The 20,382-nt window shown below is 46.2% G+C and overlaps 1 protein-coding gene and 1 long non-coding RNA gene across 3 annotated transcripts in view; one reads left to right on the top strand and one right to left on the bottom strand.

Moving 5' to 3' along the window:
* Positions 1-20,382, top strand: part of LOC111977952 (slit homolog 1 protein) — a 67,239-nt gene that overhangs the window by 41,110 nt on the left and 5,747 nt on the right. Inside the window, exons 13-17 of the mRNA XM_070448707.1 lie at positions 15,223-15,294; positions 17,846-18,009; positions 18,211-18,335; positions 18,640-18,877; positions 18,997-19,090. Coding sequence (XP_070304808.1) covers positions 15,223-15,294; positions 17,846-18,009; positions 18,211-18,335; positions 18,640-18,877; positions 18,997-19,090 — 693 coding nt within the window. The remainder of the gene's footprint in view (positions 1-15,222; positions 15,295-17,845; positions 18,010-18,210; positions 18,336-18,639; positions 18,878-18,996; positions 19,091-20,382) is intronic.
* LOC111977813 (uncharacterized) lies at positions 19,192-20,382 on the bottom strand. 2 transcript variants are annotated; one of them, XR_002879082.2, is made up of 3 exons: positions 20,316-20,382; positions 19,890-20,020; positions 19,192-19,600 (listed from the first exon to the last, which is right to left on the bottom strand). It is a non-coding gene; the product is annotated as an uncharacterized lncRNA (long non-coding RNA). The 2 variants fall into 2 exon arrangements; XR_002879081.2 differs by having other exon boundaries at positions 20,337-20,382.

The following is a 20,382-nucleotide window of genomic DNA, read 5'->3' as shown; positions in this document are numbered from 1 at the left end:
ATAAGGCAGAAGATATGTAGAGAAGGCATAAAGAAAGAAGACGACAGGAAGATAGAGACATGGACAGAAGATAACGAGTACACGGCAGAAAGAGTAGAGACCCTAGCGCACACGCAAAGATAGAGACAGGCAGAAAGAAAGTAGGATTGACATGCAGAATGAAATAGAACAGGCGAGAAAAGATAAGAGAAGACATGAAAACGCATAGCGATTCTAGGAGGGAAAAACAAATTTAAGTAAATGCAAACATGGTTATGAACAAAAATAATAAAGAATTCCATTAGAAAATAAACAACAAACGAAAAAATAAGAAGACAAGGCCAAAAAAGAAACTAGAAGACAGACAAACGATAGAAGACAGGCAGAAAGAGAGAGACAGCGCCGAAAGAGGAGAGACAGGCAGAAAGATAGAGACAGGCAGAAAGATAGAGCAGCAGAAAGTGAGACATGCAGAAAATAGAGACAGGCAGAAAGATAGAGACAGGCAGAAGAGCAGAGACAGGCAGAAAGAGAGAGGACAGAACAGAAAGAGAGAGATAGACAGAAAGAGAGAGATAGAAGCAGAAAAGATGGAGACAGACGAAAGATAGAGACAGACAGAAAGAGAGAGCAAGGCCGAAACGAGAAGAGACAGGTTGTAGTTGTTCTCTCAGACATGCCTGTCTGCTCCCAGCGGCCACCAGGCCTAACCTGATGTCACTCTCTCTATGGGCCAAGGACTGTGTTGGCCGCCAGGGAAAGTAGCAAGAGACAGGTGATCAAGAGCTCCTGATACGGTACTGTCTCCATCTCCACGGGGTACACACACAGCCACACACACACACCACACACACACACACACACACACACACACACACACACACACACACACACACACACACACTCGGGACAACACACACACACCACACACACACGGCCACAGACATAACAACACAAACCACACAACAGTGGCACGAACACAACACACAAACACGAACCACACACACACACAACAATGGGAACCCATTTACAACAAACAGTACCACACAACCATCACGAAACACACACAGCCGTTAGACTTTTCAGTAGCGTTATAATGCAGGAGTGGGAACCAATGTTCTCCATGCTTATCCGAGGAAAACAACTCGATGAAAAGATCTGTTGCTGCTCCAAACACACTGTCATCAATGAAAAAACTAACTTCGCTAACACCTCCGGTCAAGCTGACAACAAAAGCACAACCACAAACACACGAAATTTTGTCCAAAACACACCAACGATGCCTCGTTTACGTCATAATAACTAAGACCGCTTATTCACACCGTTATTCTGAGTAACCTGATGCCCTCTAAAACCTGTATCCAATCGCAAGCACTCATCAGCAGACACTGTCATTACCCACCCAATCACCTCCACTCCTGAGGGCCTCACATTAGCTCAGAGGACGAGCAAGAACAATAGCAGAAGACTCAATGTTGCAGTAGAGATTATGTGGGGGGTGGGAAGTGTGTCCAATGGTATGTTGAGGGACTCTGTTTTCCTTCTTTTACAGCTAGAGAGAGGGAAAAGACTAAGTGAGGAGAAAGGAGGTGTGAGGTGGAGGCAGGAGAGGTGGAGAGAAGAAATAGGGGTAGTAAAAGAGGGTGAGGGATAGGAAAGGCATCGGGAGAGGTGGAGGCAGACCAAGTAGAGAAGAGGTGTGGAGATTTATCGGATGGCAGGGGAGGGTGGAGGGCAGAATAGGTAGGAAACAAAAACGAGAGGCATGAGTGTTGGGAGGTAGGCAGGGGAAGAGTCAGTGGAGGATAAGGTCGAGAGGGGGGTTGGGTGGAGGACATGGGAGGGTGGACGGAGACTTAGGTATGCAGAGGGGATGGTAGTGGGTGGAAAGGAGTGGGAGGGTGGAAGGAGATCAGGTGAGGGGAGGCGGTGAGGTGGAGGGCACGGGGTGTAGCAGAGGAGTTGCAGATAGGGTCAGAGAAGGGAGTGGTGGAGCGAAAGGGGCAGCTGGTGAGATGATAGGTGAGAGAGGGGTGTGGGTGCAGGCATGAGCGGTGTGCGAGGAGAATAGTGTTATGAGAGGCCGGTCGTGCGGGGACGCGAGTGGGAGGAGTGGAAAGGAGAGGACTAGTAGAGATAGGGTGTGTGGGTGGGGAGGCAAAGGAGGGTTGGGAGGAGAATAGGTGAGACGGGGTTGGGTTTGGAGAAGGAGTGAGGCAGGGTGGGGTAGAGGGATAGGGAGAGAAGGGAGTGTGGGGTGGAGGCAAGGGGAGGATGTGATGGAGCATATGGTAGCAGAGGGGTGGTGGGTGAGGAGGGGTGGGGGAGGAGGAGATAGGGGAGGAGATAGGGTGTGAGATGGGACGGCAGGAGAAGGGTGGCAGAAGAGCCTAGGTAGAAGAGGGTGTGGGTGGAGGCAGGGGAGGTGGAGGAGATAGGTAGAGAGGGGTGTGGGTACGAGCCAGAGAGGTACGGAGGACGATTGATCAGAGAATGGGTGTGGGTGGGGCGGGGAGGGTGGGGAGATAGGTAGAGAGGGGTGTGGGGGTGGAGGAGTGGGGAGGCGTGGACGAGGGGATAGGTAAGAAAGGGACGATAAGGGTGTGGGTGGAGGCAGGGGAGGGTGGAGGAATAGGTAACAGGGGTGTCGGGGTGGAGGCCAGGGGAGCGGTGGAAGGAGATAGGTAAAGAGGCGTGGGTGGAGGCAGGGGAGGGTGGAGGAGATAGGATAGAGAAGGGGTGTGGAGTGGAGGAAGTGGGAAGGGTGGAGGAGAATCAGGTAAAAAGAGGGGAGTGTAGGGTGGACGGCCGGGAGCAGTGGCAGGACCGAATAGGTAAGAGGAGAGGGTGATTCGCGGGATGGACCTAGAGTGGGAGGTGGAGAGAATAGGTAAGAGGGGGGGGTGTGTGGCGGGAGAGGAGGGGAGGGGGAGGAGATAAGGCATAGAGCAGGAGGTGTGAGTGGAGCAAGTGGGACGCGTGAGAGAATAGGTAAGCCACTAAAGGAGGTGGGTAGGGCCGGGCGCAGGGTGGCAGAGAATAGTTGTAGACAGAGCGTGGTGAGGATGGAGACCCAGGGGAGGGTGGAGGAGATAGGAGGAGGGCGGTGTGAAGGGAGGAGGAGGTGAGGTAGTAATAGGTGAAGGGTGTGCTGCGCGTGGAGGTCACGAGAGAGGATCGGAATAGGTAAGGGGAACGAGAGGGGTGTGGGTGGAGGAAGAGTAGGAACTAAAGTGCAGTTAATCTATCTCACCAGGGGTTGTTTAGCGGTATAGTGGTCTCGGCGCTTCTCTACTTTCTCTTCCTGTGGCCTTTAGAAAGGCCTGAGACTCAGGCACTAGCAGCACAAAATGTCACACAGTCAATGTAGAGATACTGGAATGTTCGCTGTCGTCATGAGCCACAGGTTATCTAGATTCGGGACACCAGGCAGACGTGGTGCGCTAAAGGAACTGTGGCTACTTCAAATAACTCAGTTAGTGTGAGTGGTGTGCTTCCCTGACCCAGCCTTTATATGTAACCCCACGGGGGTATTATGCCAGTGGTAAATTATAATTCAGTGTGTTCGATACTCTTCAAGAGACCATGAGTACACAAGATACAGACTATCTCTAACCCAACCTCTTTCATTCTCCAACATCAGTCAGTCTCACCACCACTATTGTAAGCACTGGGATACATCCAAACGGTCCGACACTGATAAGCAGCACCGGAAACACACACAATACAACAACTCTCTTGGTTATGACACAGGATATGTTCTTACACACTGAGGATTGGAGATGGACAGGGTATAATACACAGTGATTGTGCTATGAGAGAGACTACCAGGAAAGTCCGATATACACACTCTGGCGCTGCATCACCACAGTATACAGGCTTTGTGGACTTAGCGCTCATCTATTCGACTACTGGCTGAGGCACCTTCTCCTATCGGCCATCTTTTCTTGTGTGTGCATGCCCTGTGGCTTTGCGGTGTGGGGGTGGGGGGGGGTTCGTGGTGTGTGATTCGTGAACATCGTACGTCTATGTAAGATGTGTGTGGTGCTTGTGGGTGTGTGCTGCTGTGTGTGTGTGCTGTGTGTCGTGCATGACCTACCGCGTGGTCGTGTGTGTTGTGTGTGTGTGTGTGCTGCTTCTGGTATGAGGAGAGGAGCAGATGTTTCGAGCAAATATGTAGAAGTGACCTGCGCCGAGTAAAGAAGCGTGATAATGCTGAGACGAACAATAAACTTTACGCTAGGGCCACTAGAATGCACAACCTACACACAAACCAGATTCACAACAAAGTAACCTGCAAACACCCGCTGGCAAAGCCAAACCAGTCCACCCCCACGAGATCCCTGGGAAACCGGTAGGAATCAGATGGAAAATGGCAATAATGAAAAATGAAACCTGTAAGAACCCAGACCAGCACCCTTCAACCAGACGAGCCGACAGAATTGAGGCACTGGAACTATTACACCCCACCCACATCAAAAAGACACCAAACAAGAAAAAGGTTTAGTGTTTGTTAACGCCCTTCACTCAAACACACCTAATTAAAGACATCCAGCACCATCCCAGGCGATCTGTTTTCCAAATAAACTAACCGCCTTAATACTATTGGCTTAGCAGCCTACAATGACAAACCCATTAATTGTAACGGCTATAGGCAAACATCTATTGTTTTAAAAAATAAACGAAAACAAAGAAGATGTTGATCCTATAAGCGATAGAGTTTGGGATGCTCCCAGAAGCCTGACAAAAGGCCCGAGTGGGTGGAAGAAGTAATGGCCATCACTGTTAAAACCAAAGAAAAAACGGGCGAAGATCAAACAACTTCATGTCATACGGGCCCTAAACCCTGAAATTTAAGCACACAGTACTTTTATTCTGTTGCCCTCTTTTTCCCTGTCCTGTCTTTTTACAAAATGTAATTTTTACTTTTGCAAAGTTAAGGCATACAACAAGGACATTTATATATGAAATTGAAAAATGTGTCCCCAAATGTGGCAACTCTGAAACCGAGAAAATCAGAACCAGAGTAGAGTCAAAATCACAGCAGCTCTATGAACTGCCCCCAAGCTCTGTTTCCCCCGGTGGTCAAGACCAGTGCGCCCCCCGGTGGATTCATCAGTACAACCAGAAACCCGTAGGCTTCCTCCAGTAAGTAAAGGCCCAACATGGGTTGCCATTATTCATTGGAACAATTATATGATAGTTGTATATATTGGCTCTCCTAATATACAAATGAATGCCCTAATTGGCCCAAATAATCCCTGATTCATTATCTCAATTTAAACACTGGGATGGCAAGTTAACTTTTCATTTTTTCCCCCGCTGTATGACCCCGAGAAGAGCTAAAACTATTCCTCCTTTGGGGGCCTTAAAAACCCAAAGCAAGAAGTAGGCCACACCTGGCCAGGACAAATAATGAAAATTAACTTCAAAAAGGTCCTCAATCTCATCTCAGAAGGTCAGAAAACCAGCCCTAAAGACCTAATTTAAATCACAATACTCAAAACAACAAATGATATAGTGACTACACTATAGGATGCGACCACATAGTACTGGGACACCACCCACAGTGGGTTGGAATGGGTTTACGGAGCTAACACAAACGCAGCGACCCAGACCCCTCCACTGTCCGGAGATTAAACATACAAAACTTAAATATAATATCATATATATATAAATATTTAATATATATATAATTATATATATATAAATATATATTATTATTTGTATAAATAATAAAATCATTTTAAAAAAAACTATCAAAAAAATAATAATGTTTCAAATTAGTTCCACTTGGGCCAATATACAACACATGGCCACCAAAGTATCGTGGAACCACCTGCCTTCCGAACATCTCGATCCAATAAATCAAAATGGAATAGATGGGGAAGTGGTACCTGCCTTTGCTGCATAACAGCTTCCCCCACTCTTCTGGAAGGCTCCACCGATTTGGGAAAACATTGTTGCGAGGACTGCTTCCCATCACCCCACAAGAAAGCAATTAGTTGAAGGTCGGGTAACGATTGGGGGCGATTTAGGCCTGGCTCGTAATCGGCGTTCCAATTCATCCAAAAGTGTCCCCCGATGGGTCCAGGGCTCGTGCAGGCCAGTCGAAAGTTTATTTTCAACACCAAACTCAACAAACATTTCTGGTATGGACCGTCGCTTTGTGCAACAAGGAAGGGCCTTCCCAACCTTGTAGCCCACAAAAGTGGAAACACAGAAATCAATCCTAGAATGTCAGATCTGTTATGCGTAGTGTAAGCCACTTCTCCCTTCCAACGGAAACCAAGGGGGCCCTAAAGCCCGAACCCAAGAAAAACAGTCCCCCCAGACCATTATCCCTCCTCCCACCAAACTTTATAGGTACTAGCATCGCCAGGTAACAGCGCAGAGAGATCACAATGAATGCACATTAGAAACGTTTTGAATGGAATGACCCTGAGGGAACGCATGATTATCACTTGGAATCGAAGTGCCTCTCAGGGTGGTGTTAAGGCCCTCATATATATAATATGTAATATATAAATATATATACATCACAAACATCTAAAACCCGCCATAATGTACTAGTAGCCAGCCCCCTTCCTGGCCCCTCCAGAGAAAAAACAACCCTTTTGCCTGTAATAAAAAAACTATTCTAGCTTGAGCTGCCCTTAAAGTTCAAAGTTTCCCCACATGGGAAAACCAGGAAGCTCAAAGCTGTCATCAACCCACCCCACAATTGTCACTTTGACTGCTCTGATAGTTTACCAGTCCAATTTAGCAATGACAAAATGATTATAACATGCCTGGCCATTGAGAAAATACCATGATTTGTTTTTACCACATTGCAGAACCAGCTTCAAATTCAATACAGAATTCTGTTGGTATGAATGTTAATGCCCTCTTTGGGGCATTTTCAAAAAGGATAAAGATTAAATAACTACCACTGAATAAAAGACAGTAGCAAATTCTTGCATAAAGTAATAACATCCGCGTTCGATATGAACCCAATGTGTGATATAACACAGTGGGCAAAAATAGAAGACCCTTTGCGGAAACACCTAACACCATGGACCCAGATTTCAACCAATCCAACCATTACACAATTGTGTACAATTGATAGATAATTTATAAACCAAGTCTTAGAAACCCATGACCAGTAAATCCCACAACCATTTTTAATTTTCTTTGCACAACACAGCATGTCCCACGGTGTCCAAATTCCTTCCGACAATAATAAAGACAGAACACACAAAGTAACTTCTTGTCCAAAGAGCACAGTGGGAAATTCAAATTTAAAAACCTTCCACTGTTGGCCTTGATCAGTGGCGTGGCCAGACCCTAAAGCCTGATTGCATTCCCATCTGAATAGTGTTTCTTGGAGGTAGGCCCTTCACTTGCTACAAGAACTTAGGACACTCCACAGAGCCTTTGACAAGTACCAGACATAAGATTTTGAATATGGTCCATAGTTGTCACGTAGCCGAAGCGGATCTTCCACCCTTTCCAGGAGAGGCAAATAAAAAGCCAGATTTCCCCTAACTTTGGGGGGATCCTTTAACGTCCAAGCCGTAAAGGTTAAACAACCATGTTTAAGGGAAGCAAAGATGGGTCTTGCGGGCTCAAGGTGTAGGAAGCGGGGTCAGGAATCACACAGGCCAGGGGATTTTTCTATCAATACTTCAGAAGCTTACACACTCTGAAACAGAAGAAAGGAATGAAAAAGGAGAACCCTGGTGGGAAGGAAGTTGGGGTGTCCCAGTAAATTCCAAAGGGGGCTCAATATAACCTTTGGACCTTTTCAAAAAAAAACTTACTGCATCTAGAAAAAGCTTTAAGGCTTTTCAGAATGAGGTTCCTCAGTTACAAGTCTGTGTGCCCGGACCAACAAATTGTTTTGGAGCTGTGTACTTTTGCCGCTCCCAATCCTTTCCACCTAAATCCAAAAATCGTGGAGGATTATAAAATGGAATCCCGAATAAAATTTCAGGTAGTTGGTCTGTGCTGAATTTCCCGGAATCAATAGCCCACACCCTATTTCGAAGAATGTTAAAAGCATACATCCTGGAACATGTTTGGAAGTAAGAGAAAAAAGGGTTAGTTTCAACATCAGGGATTTAATTCCATTCTATTTTACATGTTAATGGCTAAAGATACTAATGTAAAAAACCCCTTGAATATCCAAAAACCGCTTCCAGTTCCTTTTTGTAAGGACAACGTGGAGATTTGGCTGGAAAGGTGGCCCATCCATGAGGTGCCACTTGAAACTCACTGAAAGCCTCCAGTATGGCCCATTCCCTACGCCAATGTCCCCTATGGAGATTGCCAATTGGCCCCGGTGTACTCGAATTTGTACACCGTCAGCAACAGGTGTTGCGCTTTGGAAATAGCCCGAATCCCACCATTGGAAAGGGGTGTCCCGACAATACACTATATATAAACTATATTGGTTTACCAAAGGAACATCAGTTTCGTATTAAATATTAATATTAACCTGTAATACTCCCGGTATAACATATAATGTATAACCAACCCAAGCCCCCCTCAGTGGGTTGAAAACTTACATGTAGGAGAGGATAACGTTTTAGTTGATGACTTGTTCTAGAGGAAGCATCCCTGCCACACATAACCCCGCCGCCATCAATACTTCTCAAATGAAACTGGAAAAATAACTTAATAATAAAAATAATACATGTATATAATATTAATATACATAATCACACCGTATAAATCATGTTTTATTTATTTTCCTCCTTCCATAATGCAACCTACGTCCAATTAGACATTTTGTTGACTAAAGGCACATTAAGTCCCTGGCCAAAACTATCAATATAATATATAAATATAATATATATATATTATATAAGTGGGAGAACGTATTTGATACCACTGCTGCCGACTTGCAGGTTTTGCCCTACTTAACAAAAACCATGTAGAGGTCTGTAATTTTAAATCAAAATAAGGGTACACTTCAATCTGTGAAGAGAACCGAATCTAAACAAAAACCCAGAAAAAATCACATTTGTTATGATTTTAAGTATAATTTTGCATTTTAAATTGCCAATAACATAATATTTTTGATCACCTCTACCAAACCAGTAAGAACCGGCTCTCACAGAACCTGTTAGTTTTTTTCTTTAAGAAAGCCCCTCCTGTTCTCCACTCATTACCTGTATTTACTGCACCTGTCTGAACTCGTACTGTAATAAAAGACCCGTCCCACACGCTCAAATCACAAACAGAACCTCCCAACCTCTCCACAATGCGGGCCAAGACCAGAGAAGCCTTGTGGTAGACATCAGGATAAATTGTAGAACCTGCCAAAGGCTGGGGATGGGCCTACAGGAAATAAGGCTCAAGTAGCCGCTCTGGTGACACGAAAGCACAACTGTTGGCCGCAATATTAGCAAAATGGAAGAATTCAAGAGACGGTCATCACCCTCGTCCCTGGGCTCCATGGCAAGGATATCAACCTCGGTGAGGCATCAATGACTGAGGAAGGTGAGGGATCCAGCCCAGAATTACACTGCCAGGACCTGGTCAATGACCTGGAAAGGAGAGCGGGAACCACAAGTCTCAAAAGAAAACATTAGTAACAACACTCGCCCGTCAATGGATAAATCCTGCAGCCGCACCAAGCCCCCGCCTCAAAGCCCCAGCAGGCATTCAGGTCCCCGTCTGAATTTGCAATGACCCCATCTGGATGATCCAGAAGGAGGAAAATGGGAAGAAGCCATGTGGTCTGAATGAGAAACAAAATAAACTTTTTGGCTAAACTCACCGCTTGTGTTTTGGAAGAGAAAGAAAGGAGAAGTACACCCCCAAGAAAACCCATCCCAAACCGTGGAAAGAAAGCATGGGAGGGTGGAAACATCCATCTTTTGGGGGGCTCTGCTATTTCTGCAAAAGGGGGACAGGACGACTTTGCAACGTATTGAGGGGAGGATGGATGGGCCCAGAGCAGAGATCTTTGGCCCAACAACCTCCCTTCCCCAGTAAGAGCATTGACAGATGGTCGTGGCCTTGGGTCTTCCCAGCCATAACAACGGACCCGAACACACGCCAGGGCAAACTAAGGAGTGGCCTCCGAAAAACATCTCAGTTCCCTGGGAGTGGTCCCCTAGCCAGTCCCTCCCAGACCCTGAATCAATAGAAACTTGGAGGAGCGTGACAATTCCCGTATTGGCCCGCCAGCGACAGCCCGCCCGAACCTGAAAGGATCTGAAAGAAGGCTGGTAGGTGGGGAGTGGGGCCAAAAATCCCCTGCTGCATGGTAAACCCTGGTCAAGGCACTACAGGAAACTTATCCTACGAACATCCATATTCAAGTCTTGTCCTGTACTTTCTACACGATAGTGAAAGACGGTTGAGGAAGTTTTGGTGATCAGGCTGCAAAAAACGTTGAACTTGTTTGTAAAATAAAAAGCACGAATGTATCATCCATTTCCTCTGTCAAAATGATATATTACTAATACATGATGTTTCACTGATGGTAGTAAACTTTGGATCAGCGCGTCTGCAAACATTTTGCCTAAGTGACTGTACATAGAATGGACTGAGTGATGATGCAAGTCTGCTCTGCTGCCAACGATACAGTCACTCCTTTACTCCAATGATACAGTCACTCCTTTACTCCAACGATACAGTCACTCCTTTACTCCAACGATACAGTCACTCCTTTACTCCAACGATAGAGTCACTCCTTTACTCCAACGATACAGTCACTCCTTTACTCCAACGATACAGTCACTCCTTTACTCCAACTGTAATTGAAACAGCAACGTTATGGGAGAGAGAGACAATGGAGAGACCTAGCCAAAATATGTCTGGCTCGATGGATAGAGGGAGAGAAGTGAGGGATGGGGAGAGAGATGTGGGGTAAGAGAGAGAGAGAGATGTGGGGTAAGAGAGAGAGAGAGATGTGGGGTGAGAGAGAGAAAGGGAGAGATGGGAAACAGTGAAGCCTAGGCCAAGTTGTCACTGTTCCTCTCTATCAATTTGGGGAAACTAAAAAGCCATCTGTTGTGTACAACGGCTCACTGGAGAGAGAGAGAGAGAGAGAGAGAGAGAGAGAGTGTCAGCCAGAGACAGATGGAGAGGTTCGTATTATGGGCTGTATGCAATGGAGTGTGTGAGCTTGAATCTTATTTACAACACAAGACTTAGCCCTGTTAGCCCTTTTAGCTAAAGCCTTTAGCTCAGGGAGCTAACTCAAGTCTTCAAGCCTCACGTCAAGGTTACATATCAGGGAGCTAACACAAGTCTTCAAGCCCAAGTAAGGTTAATATCAGGGAGCTAACACAAGTCTTCAAGCCTCAACGTCAAGGTTACATATCAGGGCAGCTAACACAACGTCTTCAAGCCTCACGTCAAGGTTACATATCAGGGAGCTAACACAAGTCTTCAAGCCTCACGTCAAGGTTACAATATCAGGGAGCTAACACAAGTCTTCAAGCCTCACGTCAAGGTTACATATCAGGAGCTAACACAAGTCTTCAAGCCTCACGTCAAGGTTACATATCAGGGAGCTAACACAAGTCTTCAAGCCTCAAGTCAAGGTTACATATCAGGGAGCTAACACAAGTCTTCAAGCTCAAGTCAAGGTTACATATCAGGGAGCTAACACAAGTCTTCAAGCCTCACATCAAGGTTACTTATCAGGGAGCTAACACAAGTCTTCAACCTCACTCAAGGTTACTTATCAGGGAGCTAACACAAGTCTTCAAGCCTCACGTCAAGGTTACATATCAGGGAGCTAACACAAGTCTTCAAGCCTCAAGTCAAGGTTACATATCAGGGAGCTAACACAAGTCTTCAAGCCCTCACATCAAGGTTACATATCAGGGAGCTAACAAAGTCTTCAAGCCTCACATCAAGGTTACTTATCAGGGAGCTAACACAAGTTTCTCAGCTCACGTCAAGGTTATTATCATGCAAATGCAGTTCAGCAGCAGACTTGTCAGACTTCCAAGTGTTTTCCAGGCAGTCTTTCACTGCTCACAACAAAGAACTACACAAAGCTGCTTTTTACTGCAAAATAAGAGTCAGCTCCATGATCATTAGGAAACACAAAGTCTTTGGTCTGTTTTTACCAGCAGAATCCCAGTGCAGCTGAATGATCATTAGTTCATACTGTATTTCAGCTCCCAGCCGCTGGCTTTGATCTAATGAAGCTATATGACCGTGACTCCTGGTACATTTCACTCACGCGCCATATAAGTCTGCTTCATTTGTAACTTATACCTATGTTAGTATGCAGACACCCCCTCACACACACATGAACACACACACTCCTCCTCTCTGTCTAGGACCACCCTATTGTCTCAGTTGAACAGGAGTCAGAAATGAAACAGAAAACTTTGATGTCTTTACTGCTGGTCTGATCAATCAATCCCCTATAAAATGTCAATTGGTACCTGGCTCTTTCTTTTCTGAAAGGGAGGAGGGATAGAGGGCTGAGACAGAAAGTGTCTCAGGCGAGACGTTAAATAGTTTTAACTGTAAGACTCTAAAAGGGGTTCAGAGTTCAAAGTTGCAGGTTTAGTGTCCCCTTCACAGAAAGCACACTGAGGTGCCAAACGTTTCATTATACACCACACACACACACACACACAACACCACACACACACACACACACACCACAACACACACACACACCACACACACACACACACACACCCACACACACACACACACACAACACACACACACACAACACACAACCACACACACACACACACACACACACACACACCACACACACACACCCTTCAGCTTACAGACTAGTAAAGACATTTAGGAATCATTAGTGCACACAGCTTCAAACAGGCTAAGGGTCTGGGTCTGGCATGGATGTGGTTTGGGTGTGTGTGTGTGTGTGTGTGTGTGTGGTGTGGTGTGTGTGTGTGGTGTGTGTGTGTGTGTGTGTGTGTGTGTGTGTGTGTGTGTGTGTGTGTGTGTGTGTGTGTGTGTGTGTGTGTGTGTGTGTGTGTGTGTGTGTGTGTGTGTGTGTGTGTGTGTGTGTGTGTGTGTATGTGTGTGTGTTATATGCGTGTGTGTCTGTGCCTGTGTATGATGTTTATTGTGGTTTTGGATAAGGATTAATAAGCTGCTAATTGGCCTGCTGGGTATTAGGTGCGTGCGTGCGTGCGTGCGTGCGTGTTGGGTATTAGGTGTAAAGGGAGTGTGTCAAGACAGCGCCAGGGTGTGGCCAAGAAGTGTGGGGTGAGAAAGAGAAATTGAGAGAAAAAGAAAGAGAAAGAGAGATTTCAGAACTGAGGTAAAGGAAGAGACATGAAAAAGGGAGGCCAGGAGAGCAGTGTGCCGGTGTGTTAGTAAAGATCATGTTTCTGTAACAGAGACTCCCTGGCTCCTCTCCTCCCCTCTCATCTCTCTCTATCTCTCTGAGACAGTGCTACTGGCCAACTGCCCACTGCAAATCTTTCTCCTGCCCATACCCATACCCTCACCCATAACCCCCTGCCTTGGTAACGGGTATAAGTGTTCAGTCAGCCGGGGCTATAGCATATGAGGGTTAGAGTGGATACATTAAAGGAGTGTACAGAGCTAGCTARGGGTTAGTACAGTACATGTTCTATCTTAATTTGACCATGTTTCTCACAACAGGAAAATAATCCTATAGAAACAGGAAATGTGAATTATTWTGTGGATTATAATTAATGGACACTTTTGTAGGGGTTGATACATTTTTGGGATAAATCAAGTCTGCCACTTTAAAGTGGAAATTACAAACATTAGAAGTCTTTTAAAAACTTGAATACCTAACAATTTGCATTTTATGCCGCGCAGGAAAATGTGCTTCAACAAGAGTGATCAAATGAAGATAGCACATCTGTACTGAACAGGAAGGTCTAGTAATAGTTTGGTCAGTAGCCAAGGGTATTAGAAGTAGATATCTGGGCTTCATCGGAAGAGACTGAGACTGTTGCTAATGTCCTGACAAAATTGTACAGCCATATTATTTTACTGCCATTAAAGCCCTGTGTTTACTGCCATTAAGCCTTGCATTTCACTGTAAGGTCTACACCTGTTGTATTCGGCGTAAGTGACAAATAAAATTTGATTTGATATCTATCGGTTAGCCCAGTGGCTCGTCACCCAATCCCCTCATTGAAAGACGAGGAAGGAAGCAGCCCTGGCACTGGGACTCTGACAGACCCCTTCTCCCCCTCACCCCCACCCCCACTCCAGGCAGCAAATCAAAATCAAATCAAAGTTTATTGGGCGAGTACAGATTTGCAGATGTTATYGCAGGTGCAGCGAAATGCTATTACTGCACTGTTTCTAACAGTGATACCTAACAATAAAAATAAATACAAATACACACATAATTCTGAAAAAAATCAAAAATAGAAGTTATATAGGATGAGCCATGACTAGAATACATTATATATCCTGAGTGTACAAAACATTATGAACACCTGCTCTTTCCATGACACAGACTGACCAGGTGAATCCAGGTGAAACCTATGATCCCTTATTTATGTAACTTGTTAATTCCACTTCAACTCAATATTAGGAAGCTATTCTTAATGTTTGTGCACTCAGTGTACATATAAAGTGGGTAAAACAGTATGTAAACATTATTAAAGTGACCAGTGTTCAATGACTCTATGTACATAGGGCAGCAGTCTCTCAGGTGCAGGTTGAGTACCGGGTGGTAGCCGGCTACAACAGTCACTAAGAACTGTTCAGAAGTCCTAACTCCCCCTTCGCTCACTCACAGACCCCCCTCATCTACCCTCATTGCCCCCCTTTAACTGTCAGAACCCTACCACCCTGTCTGGTAATCACAGCCTAGGCACTCTGCTCAGTACTCAGTTCAGTAACCCAACACCAGCCACTCTGGATTCCACTGCAGCCCTATGTCTGTCTCTGCCAGCCAGCCCTGAGCCCCACATAGCAGACATAGAGCCAAACTTTCCCCTGCCCAGACCTGCTGCAGAGAAACAGACGGTAAAGCTGCAGTCATTAGAGAGAGAAGTGTAGCTAACTGATTCACACGGGAGCTCTCCATGCACTCCTCTTTCCCTGTAGACCTCAGGGCCTCTGCAACTGTAACTCGAACATAATGACCCTGCATTGTCTGACTACAGAAACTTCTGAACAAATCTCGACACAGTCGACTTTATCAAAATGTGATCTGACATTTAGGCTGTTTGAACAGAACGGTGTGAGCAGCTCTAGTTGATCATTGTTGAATCCTAATCACCTCCCACTCTGTCTGTCGTCTCTAAGGTCTCTCCATGGCAACGAGATCTCCGAGCTTCCTGACGGCATCTTCAGTGACGTGGCCTCTCTGTCTCACCTGTGAGTACACACACGCACACACATGAGCGCACGTGCGCACACCCACACGCACAGGAGCATGCCCAATACACTCAAACAGACACACACGCATACACCTTTCACACACACGAAGAAGTACACACACAAATATTCATCAAACACCAACTTCTAATGCAACACAGTATCAATAAAACATATCACACACCACACACACACACACACACACACACACAACACACACACACACACACACACACACACACACACACACACACACACACACACACACACACACACACACACACACACACACACACCACACACACACACACACACACACACACACACACACACATACACCAACACACACACACAACACACACACACACACACACACACACACCACACACACACACACACACACACACACAACACACACACACACACACAACACACACACACACACACTACACACACAAACTTACACACACACACACACACACACACAGAGGGTGGTCTGGGCTTGTAGTGTGTGTGTCAGGGGGATGGTGGCTAACAGTAGTCCGTCACTAGAGCTGTTTGGTGGGCTTTACATCCGCTGAACTCCCTGGTCAGCCACACGAGCTGCCGTGATGCTACACACCCCTCCACTGTGACGTCACCAAAGCAAACACAACACCTTGTAGGTTTCATTACATTCTTCACAGTGCTGTGGGCTTTGAAGGGAGGTTTGGGTGCATTCGTGTCCATCAGCATGTGTGTGTGTGGTTGTACGGAACTTTGGAGGTGAAGCAGATCTTTACTCCCAGTGGGATCCAGGTTGTCTGTCATGTCAAAGACATCAGCTGTAAATCAATAGTCTATCCATGTCAGGAGCACAGAGGGCAAGGGAGGAGAGAGGGATGGAGAAGGAGAGAGAGGGATGGAGAAGGAGAGAGAGGATGGAGAAGGAGAGGAGGAGAGGAGAGAGAGGGATGGAGAAGGAGAGAGAGGGATGGAGAAGAGAGAGAGGGATGGAGAAGAGGAATAAGACGACAGAAGAGAGTGCTATGAGAGAAGGAGAGAGGAAGGAGGGGTATACAAGGGAGGATAAGAGAAGGTAGAGAGAGGAGAGATTTGCAGGGAGGTTAAGAGAGAAAGATCTAGAGAAGCTTGTGGGGGTTCCTTGTCTTTGTCTATCATTGATCCACAGTCAAGTGCCTTTCATGTTAGCAGATGTCAGATATCAGCTATTGGACTGGAAACACGAGCCTGTGGTTCTGGGTAATGGAGCAGCATCGATCAGGCAGTGTGTGTGACTGTGCGTCACTGTGCCTGCGTGCATGTTTTTCTACAGCATTGATTCACAAGTAGCCATGACTAGTTGTGTTAAGTTCCCTTTTAGCAACTCAATAACTCCCCCTTTGTCTACACTTTGTACCAACAATTCACAACATTTGTTCTCCTTTCTCTACTTTCAAATGCCCCCGCCCCCCAGGTATGTCAAATAACTTATCCAACAGCAATGTATCAAGAGATAGTGTTCTGCAAACCTTTCTAGAAGCAGAGGCATAGCTTGTTGTCCTTTCTAGAAGCAGAGGCATAGCTTGTGTCCATTCTAGAAGCAGAGGCATAGCTTGTTGGTCCTTTCTAGAAGCAGAGGCATAGCTTGTTGGTCCATTCTAGAAGCAGAGGCATAGCTTGTTGGTCCTTTCTAGAACAGAGGCATAGCTTGTGGTCCTTTCAAGAAGCAGAGGCATAGCTTGTTGGACATTTCTAGAAGCAGAGGCATAGCTTGTTGGTCCTTTTCTAGAAGCAGAGGCACTAGCTTGTTGGACCTTTCAAGAAGCAGAGGCATAGCTTGTTGGTCCTTTCTAGAAGCAGAGGCATAGCTTGTTGGTCCTTTCTAGAAGCAGAGGCATAGCTTGTGGTCCTTTCTAGAAGCAGAGGGCATAGCTTGTTGGTCTTTCTAGAAGCAAGGCATAGCTTGTTGGTCCTTTCAAGAGCAGAGCATAGCTTGTTGGACCTTTCAAGAAGCAGAGGCATAGCTTGTTGGTCCTTTCTAGAAGCAGAGGCATAGCTTGTTGGTCCTTTCTAGAAGCAGAGGCATAGCTTGTTGGTCCTTTCTAGAAGAGAGAGACTAAGGGTCATTTTCTGACCAGCCCGATTGACAGCCTGAATAGCCAACATCTGACCTTTACCGTAACTAACCCTAACCTTAACATCTATAACTGACCTTTACCTTACCCTTACCCTAACCGTAACCAAACCCCTAACTTTAACCTTAAACCGAAGCATACCCTTAACCTAATTTTAACCAATTTGAAAATTAAGTATTGTTTCTCTTTCTAGAAGTACTGTGTCTTAACAGTTGAGAATGTAGTTCTCTGTGTTATCTGAAGGACGGGAGAGACACCTGCTGGTCAGATAGTGCCACTACATCTAGTGAACCTCAGCCTTCATGAGGCTCTGAGACTCATCCTTATTTCTGCCATGTTTAATTGATTGATTAATTCCTCAAGGTGATTGATACCAACCCTCTGACTGACCCTTACCTGTCCCTGACCCTTAACCTCTGACCCCTCTCCCTCAGGGCAATTGGTGCCAACCCTCTGTACTGTGACTGCCGTTTACGCTGGCTGTCTGATTGGGTGAAGACGGGATACAAGGAGCCTGGCATCGCCCGCTGTGCCGGACCGACGGGCATGGAGGGCAAGCTGCTGCTCACCACCCCTGCCAAGAAGTTTGAGTGCCACGGTGAGATGGATTCATTCATTTTGTTTAATAAGGAACCAGAGGTGCGGTTAGCTGTTCTCTCAAAGATCTAGCATCTTTTCAGTTTTCATCTGTCCATGTCTCATGCTAATTCTTGTGTGGATCCAGCTGTACTGTATACTTCAAAAGTAAATGAACTGGAAAGGTAAGCATCATGTTAAGTAATACAATGTGTGTGTGTAGGTGAGGTGGACAGTGGCGTCCTGGCCAAGTGTAACCCGTGCCTGTCCAGTCCGTGTGTCAACCAGGGGATCTGTCACAGTGATCTGGTGGAGATTTACAGGTGCAGCTGTCCTCCTGGATTCAAGGTGAGATGTCACATTAACCCTTTACCTACAGGCTGGGCATGCTTCTGTTCCCCGCTCTAACGCTTACTTATCGTCTTTGTGGCTGTTGATGTTTGTGACGAGACCTCTCCACTTTTAAAGCCTGTTTTCAGGATGTGCAGGATTTTATTACAACTCGGATTTAACACACCTGACTCAATTCATGAAAATTCCTTAACTTGAAATCCAATGACAGACATTCACATGATGCGTGTAATCACAGATACTGTCGCTCTCTGGGAGCATAGTTGGTTGGTGACCATTGCTCTTTCCTGTTTGTCTGCAGGGTAGGAACTGTGAGACTGCTCTGAACGTCTGTGTCAGTAACCCCTGTGCCAATGGGGGCACCTGCCAACTAAACGAGGAGGAGGAGGAGGCATACAGCTGTGCCTGTCCCCTTGGTTTTGAAGGTCCTACCTGCCAGACCAACATGGATGACTGTGAAGATAACGACTGTGAAAACGGAGCTAACTGTGTAGATGGTGTCAACAACTATACCTGCCTCTGTCCTCCTTACTACACCGGTAACACATTTACATATTCCACTAGACCAGCCTATCACAGTTGAGTGGGCCAATTATGGTTCACTTTTCCATCCTTTGCTTTACTTTGCTATGTAAATGTAATGTATCTCTCTCTCCAGGGGAGATGTGTGAGGAGATGGAGGATGTGTGTGCTCCAGGTGTCAGTCCGTGTCAACACCAGTCTACCTGTCTCATCAGCTCTACTGGACCTCAGTGAGTACACGTGTGTGTGTGTGTGTGTGGTGTGTGTGTGTGTGTGTGTGTGTGTGTGTGTGGTGTGTGTGTGTGTGTGTGTTTATGCTGGAGTGCTCTAACAAACACAGTCGTATTGGGGGATGGACTGGGTGGATTGAGGATTGAGTTGGATAGGTTGCAGGATTGGGTCGGGATATAGCTCGCTTGCGGTGGTTGGGGTTTTGGGATGGGGGGGGTGGTTGGGGGTTGGTTGTGGTGGTGGGTTGGGGTTGGGTTGGGTTGCGGTGGGGGTGGTGACATTGACAGTAGTGTAGTAGTTGTAGTGCTGCAGCAGAGGAGGAGGAAGTAGGTGTGTTCTGGAGAGGGCCCTACCCCCACGTATAGCGGAGCCTCCCGTTGAGGGGCCGGACCCCCCTCAGGCTATCCATGGTGGTTGGGGAGACCCCCGTCGATGGGACAGGTTCACCATCTGGTCAATGGTCACCAGCTCCACCGTGTGGAACTGACCCGTCGTTGATCGTCTCAGTACTGTAGACAGAGCGAGGGAGAAAGACAGAGAAAATACAGGGGGGAGTGGAGGAAACACAGACAAAGAAAGAGGGGAGGACAAACATGTATTAAACATTTGGTTGCTGTTAAAATGTTACACTTGCACTTATGTATTTGTGTATGTGTCTGTGTGTATGTGTCTGTGTGTATGTGTGTGTGTGTCTGTGTGTGTGTATGTGTCTGTGTGGTGTATGTGTGTGTGTGTGTGTGTGTGTTGTGTGGTGTGTGTGTGTATGTCTGTGTGGTGTGTGCTTATGTGTGTGTTTACCTGTAGATAGCATGTCCAGGCAGGCTGCCAGGGTCGTAAGCTGACCTAACGTGCCCTGGAACAGCTCTAGCGGCGATGTGGTCGTTGTCCCCATTATACAGCAGGATACCGTTGTCCTCCGCTGTCGACACCTGGGGGCAGATATCACAATATAATAGCATGTATTGTGATGATATGATATGACATCATGTCCTACATTAGTTACACAGACTGAAGTTAACTTGAGATCCTTGTTACATAACTCAAATCTTCTTGCAAATTCCCTTTGACAACACAGTCCAAAAGTCTAAGATACTGTACATGCCATGGATCTCAACCACATGCTTGTTGAATTGCTGATTCAGTACCTGCACTGTATAAGCTGTGTGTGTGTGTGTGTGCGTGAGCGTGTGCACACATTTTGCTTGTGAGTGTGTGTTACAGTACCTGTAGTGAGATGTTAGATACCTGCAGTGTGATGTTAGCCTGGGGCCAGTTTTTGAGGTCAGAGAGC

The sequence above is a fragment of the Salvelinus sp. IW2-2015 genome, linkage group LG18 (genome assembly GCF_002910315.2).
Source record: "Salvelinus sp. IW2-2015 linkage group LG18, ASM291031v2, whole genome shotgun sequence".
Lineage (NCBI taxonomy): Eukaryota > Metazoa > Chordata > Actinopteri > Salmoniformes > Salmonidae > Salvelinus > Salvelinus sp. IW2-2015.
This window is presented reverse-complemented; position numbering and strand designations above follow the sequence as displayed.